The following is a 13,048-nucleotide window of genomic DNA, read 5'->3' on the forward strand; positions in this document are numbered from 1 at the left end:
TGTCATATGGAGGCGATTTTGTGGCTAGAACCAGTGGGTTGTTGTTGTTGTGGTCTTCAGTCCTGAGACTGGTTTGATGCAGCTCTCCATGCTACTCTATCCTGTGCAAGCTTCTTCATCTCCCAGTACCTACTGCAACCTACATCCTTCTGAATCTGTTTGGTGTATTCATCTCTTGGTCTCCTTCTACAATTTTTACCCTCCACGCTGCCCTCCAATACTACCATTAGTTATATGATCTACCCATCTAATCTTCAGCATTCTTCTGTAGCACCACATTTTGAAAGCTTCTATTCTCTTCTTGTCCAAACTAGTTATCGTCCATGTTTCACTTCCATACATGGCTATACTCCATACAAATACTTTCAGAAACAACTTCCTGACACTTAAAACTATACTCAATGTTAACAAATTTCTCTTCTTCAGAAACGCTTTCCTTGCCATTGCCAGTCTACATTTGATATCTTCTCTACTTCGACCATCATCAGTTATTTTGCTCCTCAAATAGCAAAACTCCTTTACTACTTTAAGTGTCTCATTTCCTAATCTAATTCCCTCGGCATCACCTGACTTAATTCGACTACATTCCATTATCCTCATTTTGCTTTTGTTGATGTTCATCTTATACCCTCCTTTCAAGACACTGTCCATTTCGTTCAACTGCTCTTCCAAGTCCTTTGCTGTCTCTGACAGAATTACAATGTCATCGGCGAACCTCAAAGTTTTTATTTCTTCTCCATTAATTTTAATACCTACTCCAAATTTTTCTTTTGTTTCCTTCACTGCTTGCTCAGTATACAGATTGAATAACATCGGGGATAGGCTACAACCCTGTCTCACTCCCTTCCCAACCACTGCTTCCCTTTCATGCCCCTCGACTCTTATAACTGCCATCTGGTTTCTGTACAAATTGTAAATAGCCTTTCGCTCCATGTATTTTACCCATGCCACCCTCAGAATTTGAAAGAGAGTATTCCAGTCAACATTGTCAAAAGCTTTCTCTAAGTCTACAAATGCTAGAAATGTAGGTTTGCCTTTCCTTAATCTAGCTTCTAAGATAAGTCGTAGGGTCAGTATTGCCTCACGTGTTCCAATATTTCTACGGAGTCCAAACTGATCTTCCCCGAGGTCGGCTTCTACCAGTTTTTCCATTCGTCTGTAAAGAATTCGTGTTAGTATTTTGCATCCGTGACTTATTAAACTGATAGTTCGATAATCTTCACATCTGTCAGCACCTGCTTTCTTTGGGATTGGAATTATTATTTCTTCTTGAAGTCTGAGGGTATTTCACCTGTCTCATACATCTTGCTCACCAGATGGTAGAGTTTTGTCAGGACTGGCTCTCCCAAGGCCGTCAGTAGTTCTAATGGAATGTTGTCTACTCCCGGGGCCTTTTCGACTCAGGTCTTTCAGTGCTCTGTCAAACTCTTCACGCAGTATCATATCTCCCAATTCATCTTCATCTACATCCTCTTCCATTTCCATAATATTGTCCTCAAGTACATTGCCCTTGTATAGACCCTCTATGTACTCCTTCCACCTTTCTGCTTTCCCTTCTTTGCTTAGAACTGGGTTTCCATCTGAGCTCTTGATATTCATACAAGTGGTTCTCTTTTCTCCAAAGGTATCTTTAATTTTCCTGTAGGCAGTATCTATCTTACCCCTAGTGAGATAAGCCTCTACATCCTTACATTTGTCCTCTAGCCATCCTTGCTTAGCTATTTTGCACTTCCCGTCGATCTCATTTTTGAGACGTTTGTATTCCTTTTTGCCTGCTTCATTTACTGCATTTTTACATTTTCTCCTTTCATCAATTAAATTCAATATTTGCCGGCCGAAGTGGCCGTGCGGTTAAAGGCGCTGCAGTCTGGAACCGCAAGACCACTACGGTCGCAGGTTCGAATCCTGCCTCGGGCATGGATGTTTGTGATGTCCTTAGGTTAGTTAGGTTTAACTAGTTCTAAGTTCTAGGGGACTAATAACCTCAGCAGTTGAGTCCCATAGTGCTCAGAGCCATTTGAACCATTTTTTGAAATTCAATATTTCTTCTGTTACCCAAGGATTTCTACTAGCCCTCATCTTTCTACCTACTAGATCCTCTGCTGCCTTCACTACTTCATCTCTCAAAGCTGCCCATTCTTCTTCTACTGTATTTCTTTCCCCCATTCCTGTCAATTGTTCCCTTATGCTCTCCCTGAAACTCTCTACAACCTCTGGTTTAGTCAGTTTATACAGGACCCATCTCCTTAAATTCCCACCTTTTTGCAGTTTCTTCAGTTTTAATCTACAGTTCATAACCAATATATTGTGGTCAGAGTCCACATCTGCCCCTGGAAATGTCTTACAATTTAAAACCTGGTTCCTAAATCTCCGTCTTACCATTATATAATCTATCTGAAACCTTCCAGTATCTCCAGGCTTCTTCCATGTATACAACCTTCTTTTATGATTCTTGAACCAAGTGTTAGCTATGATTAAGTTGTGCTCTGTGCAAAATTCTATCAGGCGGCTTCCTCTTTCATTTCTTAGCCCCAATCCATATTCACCTATTACATTTCCTTCTCTTCCTTTTCCTACTACCGAATTCCAGTCACCCATGACTATTAAATTTTCGGCTTCCTTCACTATCTGAATAATTTCTTTTATTTCATCATACATTTCTTCAATTTCTTCATCATCTGCAGAGCTAGTTGGCATATAAACTTGTACTACTGTAGTAGGCGTGGGCTTCGTGTCTATCTTGGCCACAATAATGTGTTCACTATGCTGTTTGTATTAGCTTACCCGCACTCCTATTTTTTTATTCATTATTAAACCAACTGCTGCATTACCCCTATTTGATTTTGTATTTATAACCCTGTATTCACCTGACCAAAAGTCTTGTTCCTCCTGCCACTGAACTTCACTAACTCCCACTATATCTAACTTCAACCTATCCATTTCCCTTTTTAAATTTTCTAACCTACCTGCCCGATTAAGGGATCTGACATTCCACGCTCTGATCCGTAGAATGCCAGTTTTCTTCCTCCTGATAACAACGTCCTCCTGAGTAGTCCCCGCCTGGAGATTCGAATGGGGGACTATTTTACCCAAGAGGACGCCATCATCATTTAACCATCATGCATGCCCTCGGGAAAAATTACGGCTCTAGTTTCCCCTTGCTTTCAGCCATGGGTATGATTGTGAAAATGGCGTAAGGCAGGGCACTGAATGCAGCATACGCTTAAACTGCACGAAAGTGCACACACAGGCTAATTGTTCACTGGTACTGCACACCCTTTTTTCGCAGCTGGTTCACTGGCTGTGTGACATGGGCCACTTGTGGGATAAACTTTGAATCAGTTTCCTGTTTCTTGTCTAGCAGGGCAGTGCGATTATGCATGTTTCTTGAGTTAGTTATATTAGTTACTAATATCTTTCTATTCATGACGTAATGTGGTACATGAGCTTACATCATAAGATAAGTGTGCTTAACACAAAGAGAGATTATTTACAGAGTAGAGAGTTTGGTCATTTCTGACGTGATTATTGGTCACATTAAAAACATAGCACAAGAGGAAGTTCTAGGTAACACTGCAAGTTCCTATCAAAAAGCTGCACTACCTATACAAAAGTCAACTTTGCTACAATAGGATGCTCAGAAAGTAATGTCAAAATAAACTACATGGTTTGTTGGAACGCCAAGGACTAAAGCTAAGAACTGTGCCCAAAAAGTCATTGTTATAGATAGGTTTGATTAATTGTTAATTGAACAAATGATGGAGGACATTTATTTTAATTAAGAAATAATGCCAACATTATAGAAACTGCTTGTTGCTGTAATACAAAAAATTCGCTTTCCTTGGTAGAAAGATGTTTTGCACAAGATACTGGATAAAATGAGGTTTTGCTGAAAGAAACCTGAAAGCAAACAAGAGATTATGATAGAGTGAATGAATATATAATTGACTGGCGATAAAGTTACTTGAGGTATATCAGTTCTCTCTAAATGAATCCTCTCTATAATCTTGTGATTTGAAAGAAGGCAATCACATTCTGTACTCCATACAGTGCCAACCCATTTATAAGGGGGGAAAAAACACACACACTGCCTGGAAGTGTCTGTACACTACATTGGCACTGAGTTAAAAGGCCAGTATAATCTTGTGAAACAGCCTGTAGGTGCTCCTCGTGACGTAGCTGGGAGACAGTGTGGGGAGTCACCTGCTCACTATTCAGTTTGCTGAAAGTTACACAGGATATTTGGCAGTGCTTGTTAAATGATATTCACTAATTATTTATTTTCTCATACTGATAACACTCATTTCTTGACTAATGTGTTTACAGCAACGGTGTCCACATTTGGATGAATACCTGGGTGTGGTTGTAACTTTGATTAAATTTGGCATGGCATTTTTACACAATTTAATACAATTATTTAATATGCTTTTTCAATGATTGTGTGTTACATGTGACGATTTTAGAATTTTATGCTCTAGTGATCTATTGCTTACATTATTCTGAGTTTTGCTACAGTAATTTATTTTGATAGTTTTAAATCCTTTTGAGGTTGTTTGTTTCCAGGTATTTACACATTTCCCTTAATAATGTCTTTGAATTTAGAATCACAAGCACTTCAGAAATAAAAGCAACAATACAAATTTGTTTCGTTGCTTATTTAGTTTTGCGACACACAACTACTGCACATTTACGAATGGGAACCTAGCACTGTCAGTTCTCACTGTGTTCCCACTTCTGTTGCACTGTCTAAAGCATCACACCAGCCTGTCCTCAGTGAGACAGTGGAGTACTAGATTTGGGAGACTTTTAGCTTTGCACACCTTACAACGTGTGATGAAAATAGTCAAAAGAGGGGTAGAAAACAGCTGCACACTCCTAGGAAACTTACAAAAAGTGTGATGTGGCAATATTATCCGCAGTCAGTCGCAAGAATTCACGCGTTCCTCGATGGAATATTTTGAGACAGAGAGGGATGTAGGAGTGCCTCTTGTTCCTTTGGATAAAGTGGTGAAGTAGTGACTCTAGAAATCAGTGAACGATCATTTTGACACCATTTTGCAAAGACAACTTCGTGAAAGAAGAATCACCTAAGTCACCTAAATTGGTGACACCTGGGAAGAAGAGATGCTTCAAGAAGAGGGTCATAAAACTTGACTCTTTTTCAGGAAAAGAGGAAAATGAACCCTCCATTAAATGTTGCATTTGCAAATTTATTTCAGTCATTTCTCATTCATGTTGTGAGACTAAGGAATATTGTTCAGCCAGCTCCCATCATCTCCTTGTCATAAGTTAGACTGCATTTTAAATATATTTCTTTTTGTGCAGACACTCAGATATTATTTCAACGTGTGTAAAACACCGTTTTCAGGGGGTTATATATAGGAAACTAAATGCAATATGAAAATATTTAAGGATTCATTGCAGATCAAGGTATTTTAGAAATAAAAAAAGAAAATAAACAAAATAAAAAATAAATAAACAAAATAAAATAAAAAATAAACAAAATAAAATAAAAAAGTACTGCTATAAGAGCAATAGTTCTTGAGTTATGACATGGTAAGTCTTAAGCTGTTTAGAACCAGGAAAACTTAATATGTTTGAAAAAAGTAATGGAACTCTTGCCCTAATTAAAATTTAAATTACAAACAGTTTTTTGACCTGCTGAGGGACACTATAGAGATATTACATCATATGTGAATTTGAGATTTTTTTACTGGGTTTTTGTCAGGGACAGACTTCAAAGTGAATTTCTATCGCTGGAGAGAGTGATGCACTGTGGTGACTGCCTGCAGACAGTACTTGATGTAACAATGCTGCAACTTTAGATCTTAAATGTCAGGTGCCAAGTAATTTAAAGCAGACTATGCAATATCTGCCTTTACCCGGTTTAACTCTAATTTTTAGTCTTTGTATCTGAGAATGTACCTCAGCATATAACTGCATGGTTTCTTAATTTAGCAGTATTATAGACATTACTGACTTCTTTTGCTTTTTCTATCAAACTGAGATTAATTAATGCTTCAGATTTATCATTTCAACAGCTGCTCATTTTCACAAATGGGCTCATTCTAGAAGCAACCATTTAATAGCTTATAACTACACTGCTTTCATTTACCTTTGGTATCTTTTGTGTTGTAGACCAGACTTAACACAAGGTCTACTTTACAAAATGTCTTACCTTCTTTCTATACCACCGTAATTTACTTAATAAAGTCACATGATTTGAACCTAGGCACTGTGTAATATAGAAATATATACCAAACACAGATTTTCAACCAATAGTAACTGCTGAGGTGTGTGTAAGTGATCTCTGTGAAAACCACACAACTACTCATTGCTCCTTCATGTAACGTTAATTTTTTTCTATAAATCTTTCTTCTGCTATTTAAGAATAATTTCATTTGTTAAAGAAAAGTGTGTAAAATATTATTTCTCAGCCTCAAGTGATAAGTGTTTGGAAGAGCTGTTATCTAATAGGATTTTATGGGCAGGTACTACTGTGAGTGAGAATATAACTAAATTTCACAATTTTTAGATTATTTTTGTAGGAGATACACACTTTAAAACTTGCTATGAGTTAAATATAGACACAATTACACAGAAACAGGGTTTTCAGCGGGTTATATATAGGAAACGAAATGCTATGAGAGCTATGAGAACATAGTTTTTTGGCCCAATAGGCAGCTGTGCCATGGAAATGTGATGCAAGAGTCAGTGTCTTGGGGAATTTCCACAAGCCCATTGGCTAGATGGGTTGGTTTTTGTTAGTGTGACTGAACTTAATTGGAGAGGATACTTACAACACAAACTGAATGTTGTGGTCCAAACGTGCTAGCCTCTTTTACACATTAGAGATTTTTCTTTATTAATACTGTTTCAAAAGTGTAGCAGTGCCAAGTAGTGACAAGGGTCTGCTAACAAACATCTGTGCAAGATTTTGCAAAATTTATCTTGCATACTGCACATCAATGGGAGCATGGATATTCCAGCAATGGCCATGAGTTAAACTTTGTACGATGCCATAGCATCTCTGGGGAGGAATTAAGGCAACATTTGGTACGCCAGGTTTGACTCTGATGGTGGGTTTCTTTTAATTTTATTTTTGCAGCCAAAATTACGCTAAAACCACATATTCAAGGGTCGTCCACAAAGTAAGTGCTGTTTCTATTTCTATCAGCGGCAGCACTACGATCACAGTTCTGAGCATGTGTGGCAGTTACTCTGACTCAAGGAGAAAACATGTATGCCATTTTCAGATCGCTGCTGCCAATATGTGCTTTGTAGTGATTCTTTATAATGTCAGCCGTAATTGAAAATGTCGCCGTGTGTGAAATCAGATCTGATTCATTTTATAAATGCAAAGAAAGTTAAACCAAAGGAAATTCATCGGAAAATCTGTGAGGTTTACGAACAAAATGCTATGAGTGATTCAATGGTTAGAAGATGGGTCAGACTGTTCAATGAACGACATGATCATGTGCATGATGAAGAACGAAGTGGATGCCCGTCTGTGCTCATGTTGGATACCCAAAATTATTACTGAACAACACAATAAACAACAGATGGTCAGTACACTTCAGTTTTTGATACACTACAATGAAGAAGGCGATGGTTTTCTTTCTTGGATAGTCACGAGGGATGAAAGCTGGGTATCATACAATACCCCCTGAAACAAAATGGCAAGCAATGGAATGGAGGCACATTTCATCCCCAACGAAGGTTAAGCCTAAGCAAATCTTGACACTTCAAAAAGTCATGTGCAACATTTTTTGGGACAGAAAAGGCATTTTGCTGATTGATTTCTTACCACGAGGCCAAACAATCAATGCACATGGTTACTGTCCGACCATTAAGAAATTGCGCTGCGCAATACAGAACAAGCACCGAGGATTACTATCAAAAGGTGTTTTTTTTTTTTTTCCTCTCTCTCTCTCTCTCTCTCTCTCCCCACAATAATGCCCGACCTCACACAGCAAATGTGACCAAACAACTCTTACGGGAATTTCACTGGGAAGCATGTGATCATCCTCCATACAGCCTGGACCTCGCTCCTAGCAACTTTCATCTCTTCTTACACCTAAAATCTGTCCTTGGTGGTCAACACTTCAACGATGATGAAGAGCTGAAAGAACATGTTACTGAATGGTTGTACACACAGTCGGCAACCTTCTATGAAGAAGGCATACAAAAACTTGTGCCACGCTATGACAAGTGCCTACAAAATTTCAGAAGCTATGTAGAAAAGTAGTTTAACAGTTGTAGATTTTTGTACAATAAATGTTTTTTCTGTATCTGTACACATTTGTTTTATATAACCAAACAGAACTTACTTTGTGGACATACCTCGTATATGACAATAAGTATTGATAACTCCGTAATCCAGGGAATAAAACACATGAACGGCTAATTTATTTGCAATATAATCAGATACTGGAACCATACTCAACTGATGCACACAATGAAAAATATTGGTGGGTTATGTTACTTTATCTATCCATTTTAACAATTCTTAGAAAAAGTTAAACAACACATGGGTTGTAATCACAGACCAGTGCTGGAAGACTAGGAGACAGCCGGTGCAGATGACTCTGTCGGCACCTTGCAGTTGGGGTTTGGCAGTGCTTTAGTTGTGCTGCTGTAGGGCCTGGGGCCTGAAACTAATGTTATATGGAAAATTCACATCAAGAGAAAAAAACATACTTCTTGTCAGAAATGCTTTTTTTTTTTAACTTATCTGAGATAACTACATCTTTCACACAAAATAACTTTTCTCTTCTAGACACACAGAAACAAAATGTAATCTGTCACTCTGACACTACTCTGTATGCCTGAATGCAATAACTTCCTCTGGTGTTGCATAACTGCATAATTAAAATTAACTAAATAATTTAAAAAAAGAACTGACAACATGCTTTGTTCAAATGAGGCACAATACACAAAGTTCTTTGACAACACTAAAGCCTCTTGTTTCTTTCTCCTAACAGAAGTATTTCAAGCTATGAGAACACAGTTTTATAATCAGTTTCAATTCTGTAAATAATACAACATGTTTCACTTACATCAACACATGGCAGTGTTTCTGGGGCAGGCTTCACTCTTTGCAAAACATGCTTCGCCACCTATGATGAAAAACAGTGTCTGGTACAATCTGTAACATATAACTGCTATACTAATTAAATTAGAATCAATTTCCACTGAAATCCAGTCAACAATGGAACACATTACAGGCATTGTACTGATGAAAGGATAATGTATTCTTTGGCTGTCCATGACTTGCAAAAACAATATGTATTTAAATTAGTATACGAGGTGCTGAGCATCAGACAAGCACACAGAAAACAGGGAAAATAACTCCTCCTTCAAATGAAGTCCATCTTTAAAGCTATGCATCCAGAAGTGGTGTGAATTTGATAACTGGCCCATCGGACAGCAGCTTTGCTAGAAAAAAAAAACAGCTGCCCCCACCCTTCTCCCCCCCCCCTCCCCACTCAAAAAGAGCATCAATTTTCACCACTTCTTTATGCCTTTGCGCTACTCTGTAACTCTTCTACTTTGTGAGTGATGATCTACCCCCTGATACACAATATAATCCATCTTGCACACTCCATCAGAACTAAATGTTTTTTATTTCATTGTACTCTTGTTTTTCTTAATGCACTTGGTAATTCAAAAGTAATGGAAATAGTGCAAATACACATATTTTATGCTGTCTGTTCCAAAATGTGAGTCCAATGTTTAATGATTGTATCAAACCACTCTTTTCTGAAGGGTTATTTGACAAAAAGGTGCAATATGTTCTTCTTAAAGGTGGTGTCACATGCATGTGGTTAAAAGCAAATAGTATTGGCACACGCTGTACAGCATCCACCATGGTGTAGTCGTTATAGCTGCTGCTTGGTAATATGCTGGTCACTGGTTTAATCCCACCTGCTTCATTTATTTATCATTTAATATTTATGTTTTCTAGAAGATTCTGAGACTGACTTATTTATGGAATATTGGAATTTGCTACAACATTTTATTTATGTACAAATAGGAGCACACCCTGCTGAGGCAAACAATTCAACAACTGTGCTTTCAGTGTCAAATGTTATTAATTGTTGACAACACTGTTCTTGTAATTAGAACTTGCTTCCAGATTCTATGTGACATATTTGTTGGCAACAGGTATCTCAGACATTGACATTGCCACGATTTCAATAAAGCTTTGCAAAAGCAATTGCCTTCACACACAAGAGCCTGAACACAAACAGCACATTCTGCCTATGATCTGCAATGTGAACTAATCGATACAAAAACAACAGTCATATGCATATCCAGCTTCACTGAAGTACATCAGCAACTGCTGGTTGTTTTCCATCACTTTTCAGTCCCATTCACGTTGAGAGTGGAGCCAACCCATACCAGACAACCCAGTGTTTAACACTTTAACAACAAAGGGGATCTCCTTCTCATGAAGCAGCATTCATATATGATACATGATTCACAATGAAATGTGACGATGTGAAACAATATTCAACTCTCAGAGCATCCTTGGTTCTACTCTGTGATCCTTGTGGAGAAGGAAGATGGTTCATGGTATTTCTGGGAGAATTACTGATGGCTCAAAGCTTTCCTCCAAAATAGATATACATACTGGCTATTCACAAGAGACAGCTTTTATAACAACTGATGGCCTCTATTAGTTCAAAGACATCTAAACGGGTTAACAACTGTGCTCCTCCACCGAACCACAGGTGCTCCCAAGCCCTTATCTGTGACGTCATGCGCAGACGAAGGAATTTTTGGTGACCACTTCTTGCAGACAGCCAAACACACATAACAGAGACTTAAGACATCGTCTTGCCACAGGCCGGGCCCTCTAGTGTTACTGGGGCCCGGCTGGGCTATAATTCCTCCATCTGCGCATGACGTTGCAGATAATGGCTCAGGAGCGCCTGTGGCTCAGTGGAAGGGGAGCGATAAGCGTCACACTTCTGGTCTGCCGGGCGTCAGCTGTGCCGCAGCACGGAGCGTTATTTGCTCTGCAAACGACGCGGAGTGCGGAAGCTTAGCTCTGGGTGTTGGCCTACTATGTTCATTGTGTGTTAACGTGCCTCTGCAATGCCTTTGCGACACGGATATTGTCGGCGCTGGTGGCGCAGTGATCCTGAGTATAAGTCATTGAAAGCAATAGAAATTGACTTGGATGGACAATTTAATAAGCAACAGCTTATGGGTGGTCCAAATGTTTCTCGTGGACTACGAGTGCAATTCACGTGTGATGTTTCTGCTGTGTTTGGAGGCAGTACATGGCTGACCTCGGCTGTTGTGTGGGGGAACCATGCAGATTATTGTGGCCTTGAAGCATTCCCTGATGCAAACATCTTGGCTTGGAAGACATGGAGTATAGCTGAGAGTACAGGTCTACTCGCTAAAGTTCCCTATGGTACTTTGGTGCCAGACAAGCCATTTACTTTGTCCACAAGAAGAAAGAAGAAGCTGAATGCAGGTGAGTATCTTTTTATATGGGCTAAAGTAGGGAACAATAATTGTAAAATAAAGATTACTGGCAACTGTATGTCCTATTATAGACAGTAAAAAATCCTTATCTCCTTTCCTTATCTCTCCCATTTTTTTTAAATTCATTTATATACGCTGTTAGCATATGGTTACACGCTAGGCGTAGCGTGACCTTGAGCCGGACTTACGCTCTGGCTCGCGCAGCCTGCTGTGCGGGTTGCTGGCCCATCTTGTCCCAGGCCGGGAGACAGCCTTAGTAGCCTCCAACAAAGCCTTTGTGTTGGGTGAAAAAAATTGATGTTACGTTTCTGGAGAATTATTCCAATTTTTTTTTTGGGGGGGGGGGGGGGGGGGTTCCAGATGAGAGGATAAATGCTGTCACAATAGGTTTATCTTCTTGCTGTGCAAGATGTAGCTTAAACTTTTTTGGTTTCATAGCACAGTTGGTCTGGCAGTGGTGGATGTAAGCGCACTTTCAGAAAGTATGTGCTCTCTTGGTCAGAGATTTCACGAGCCTTGTGCACTATTGTGTTGAGGATGCCTTCTCACTGTAAAAGGGCAAGGCAGCTTGAAGCATTTAAGTAAAAATCTGCATGTACTGGTTTACAGTAATTGCTGTGTCCTTGTGCATCATCTGGTCTTCACTTGACTACCATATCCACGAAAGTAAGTTGGTTGTCGTCTTCTATCTACATTTTGAGTCTGATGATTTTGCACAGTGAGTTCAGATGTCTTGCAGATTCTGAGATCTGTGCTACCAGATCACGAATGTATCATTTATATATTGGAAAAATCAAAGTACTGCACCATCTGGATGATGCTACATGGCTAAATAGTCAAGAACATTTCAAAATGAAAATGGGGTCCATCCTGATCCACTGATCCAGAAAGAGTAGGAGCCATAACAGATTACCAATGCAATAGATAGCAATTTTTCTTACAGTATGGAGCATGGGAATATCTGTATCCTCAAGAAGGAGCTTACATCTTCATCAGTTTGGACACTTTTGGATGAGAATTCAGAGACAGAACTACACACTAATCGTAGGTCCAAATGGTGGTTCAAATGGCTCTGAGCACCATGGGACTTAACATCTGTGGTCATCAGGCCCCTAGAACTTAGAACTACTTAAACCTAACTAACCTAAGGACATCACACACATCCGTGCCCGAGGCAGGATTCGAACCTGCGACCGTAGCAGTCGCGCGGTTCCGGACTGAGTGCCTAGAACCGCTAGACCACCGCGGCCGGCACTAATCGTAGACGCTACATGGTAGATCCCGTTCTATTGTAAATAGTGGAAGATGCCTCCAGAGTACTCTTCATGTCTTAGAAGAATTTCTCTCTGAAAGAGACAGAGTGCTTTGCAGTTTTGGGAAATCTTAAATTCTGACCCTATTTATATGGCAGACCATTCATTGTTGAGAATGATCACCATTATTTATGCTGGCTGTCACACATTTGTACACAAAAATGGATGTAAACACAAAGATGTCAAATGTCTTTTGTGGAATCAAATGGGGGAACATTACAATACCGATCATC

At 39.3% G+C, this 13,048-nt stretch overlaps 1 protein-coding gene across 3 annotated transcripts in view; it reads right to left on the reverse strand.

Moving 5' to 3' along the window:
• The window catches only part of LOC124556740 (mitogen-activated protein kinase kinase kinase 1-like), a 169,314-nt gene that overhangs the window by 132,996 nt on the left and 23,270 nt on the right, over positions 1 to 13,048 (reverse strand). For 2 of the 3 annotated variants that reach the window (XM_047130740.1, XM_047130739.1), the window contains exons 3-4: positions 9,060 to 9,119; positions 8,550 to 8,657 (exon numbers count right to left, since the gene is read on the reverse strand). In XM_047130740.1, coding sequence (XP_046986696.1) covers positions 8,550 to 8,657; positions 9,060 to 9,119 — 168 coding nt within the window. The remainder of the gene's footprint in view (positions 1 to 8,549; positions 8,658 to 9,059; positions 9,120 to 13,048) is intronic. The other variant, XM_047130741.1, reaches the window with a different exon arrangement.

This window comes from Schistocerca americana, chromosome X, assembly GCF_021461395.2.
Source record: "Schistocerca americana isolate TAMUIC-IGC-003095 chromosome X, iqSchAmer2.1, whole genome shotgun sequence".
NCBI lineage: Eukaryota > Metazoa > Arthropoda > Insecta > Orthoptera > Acrididae > Schistocerca > Schistocerca americana.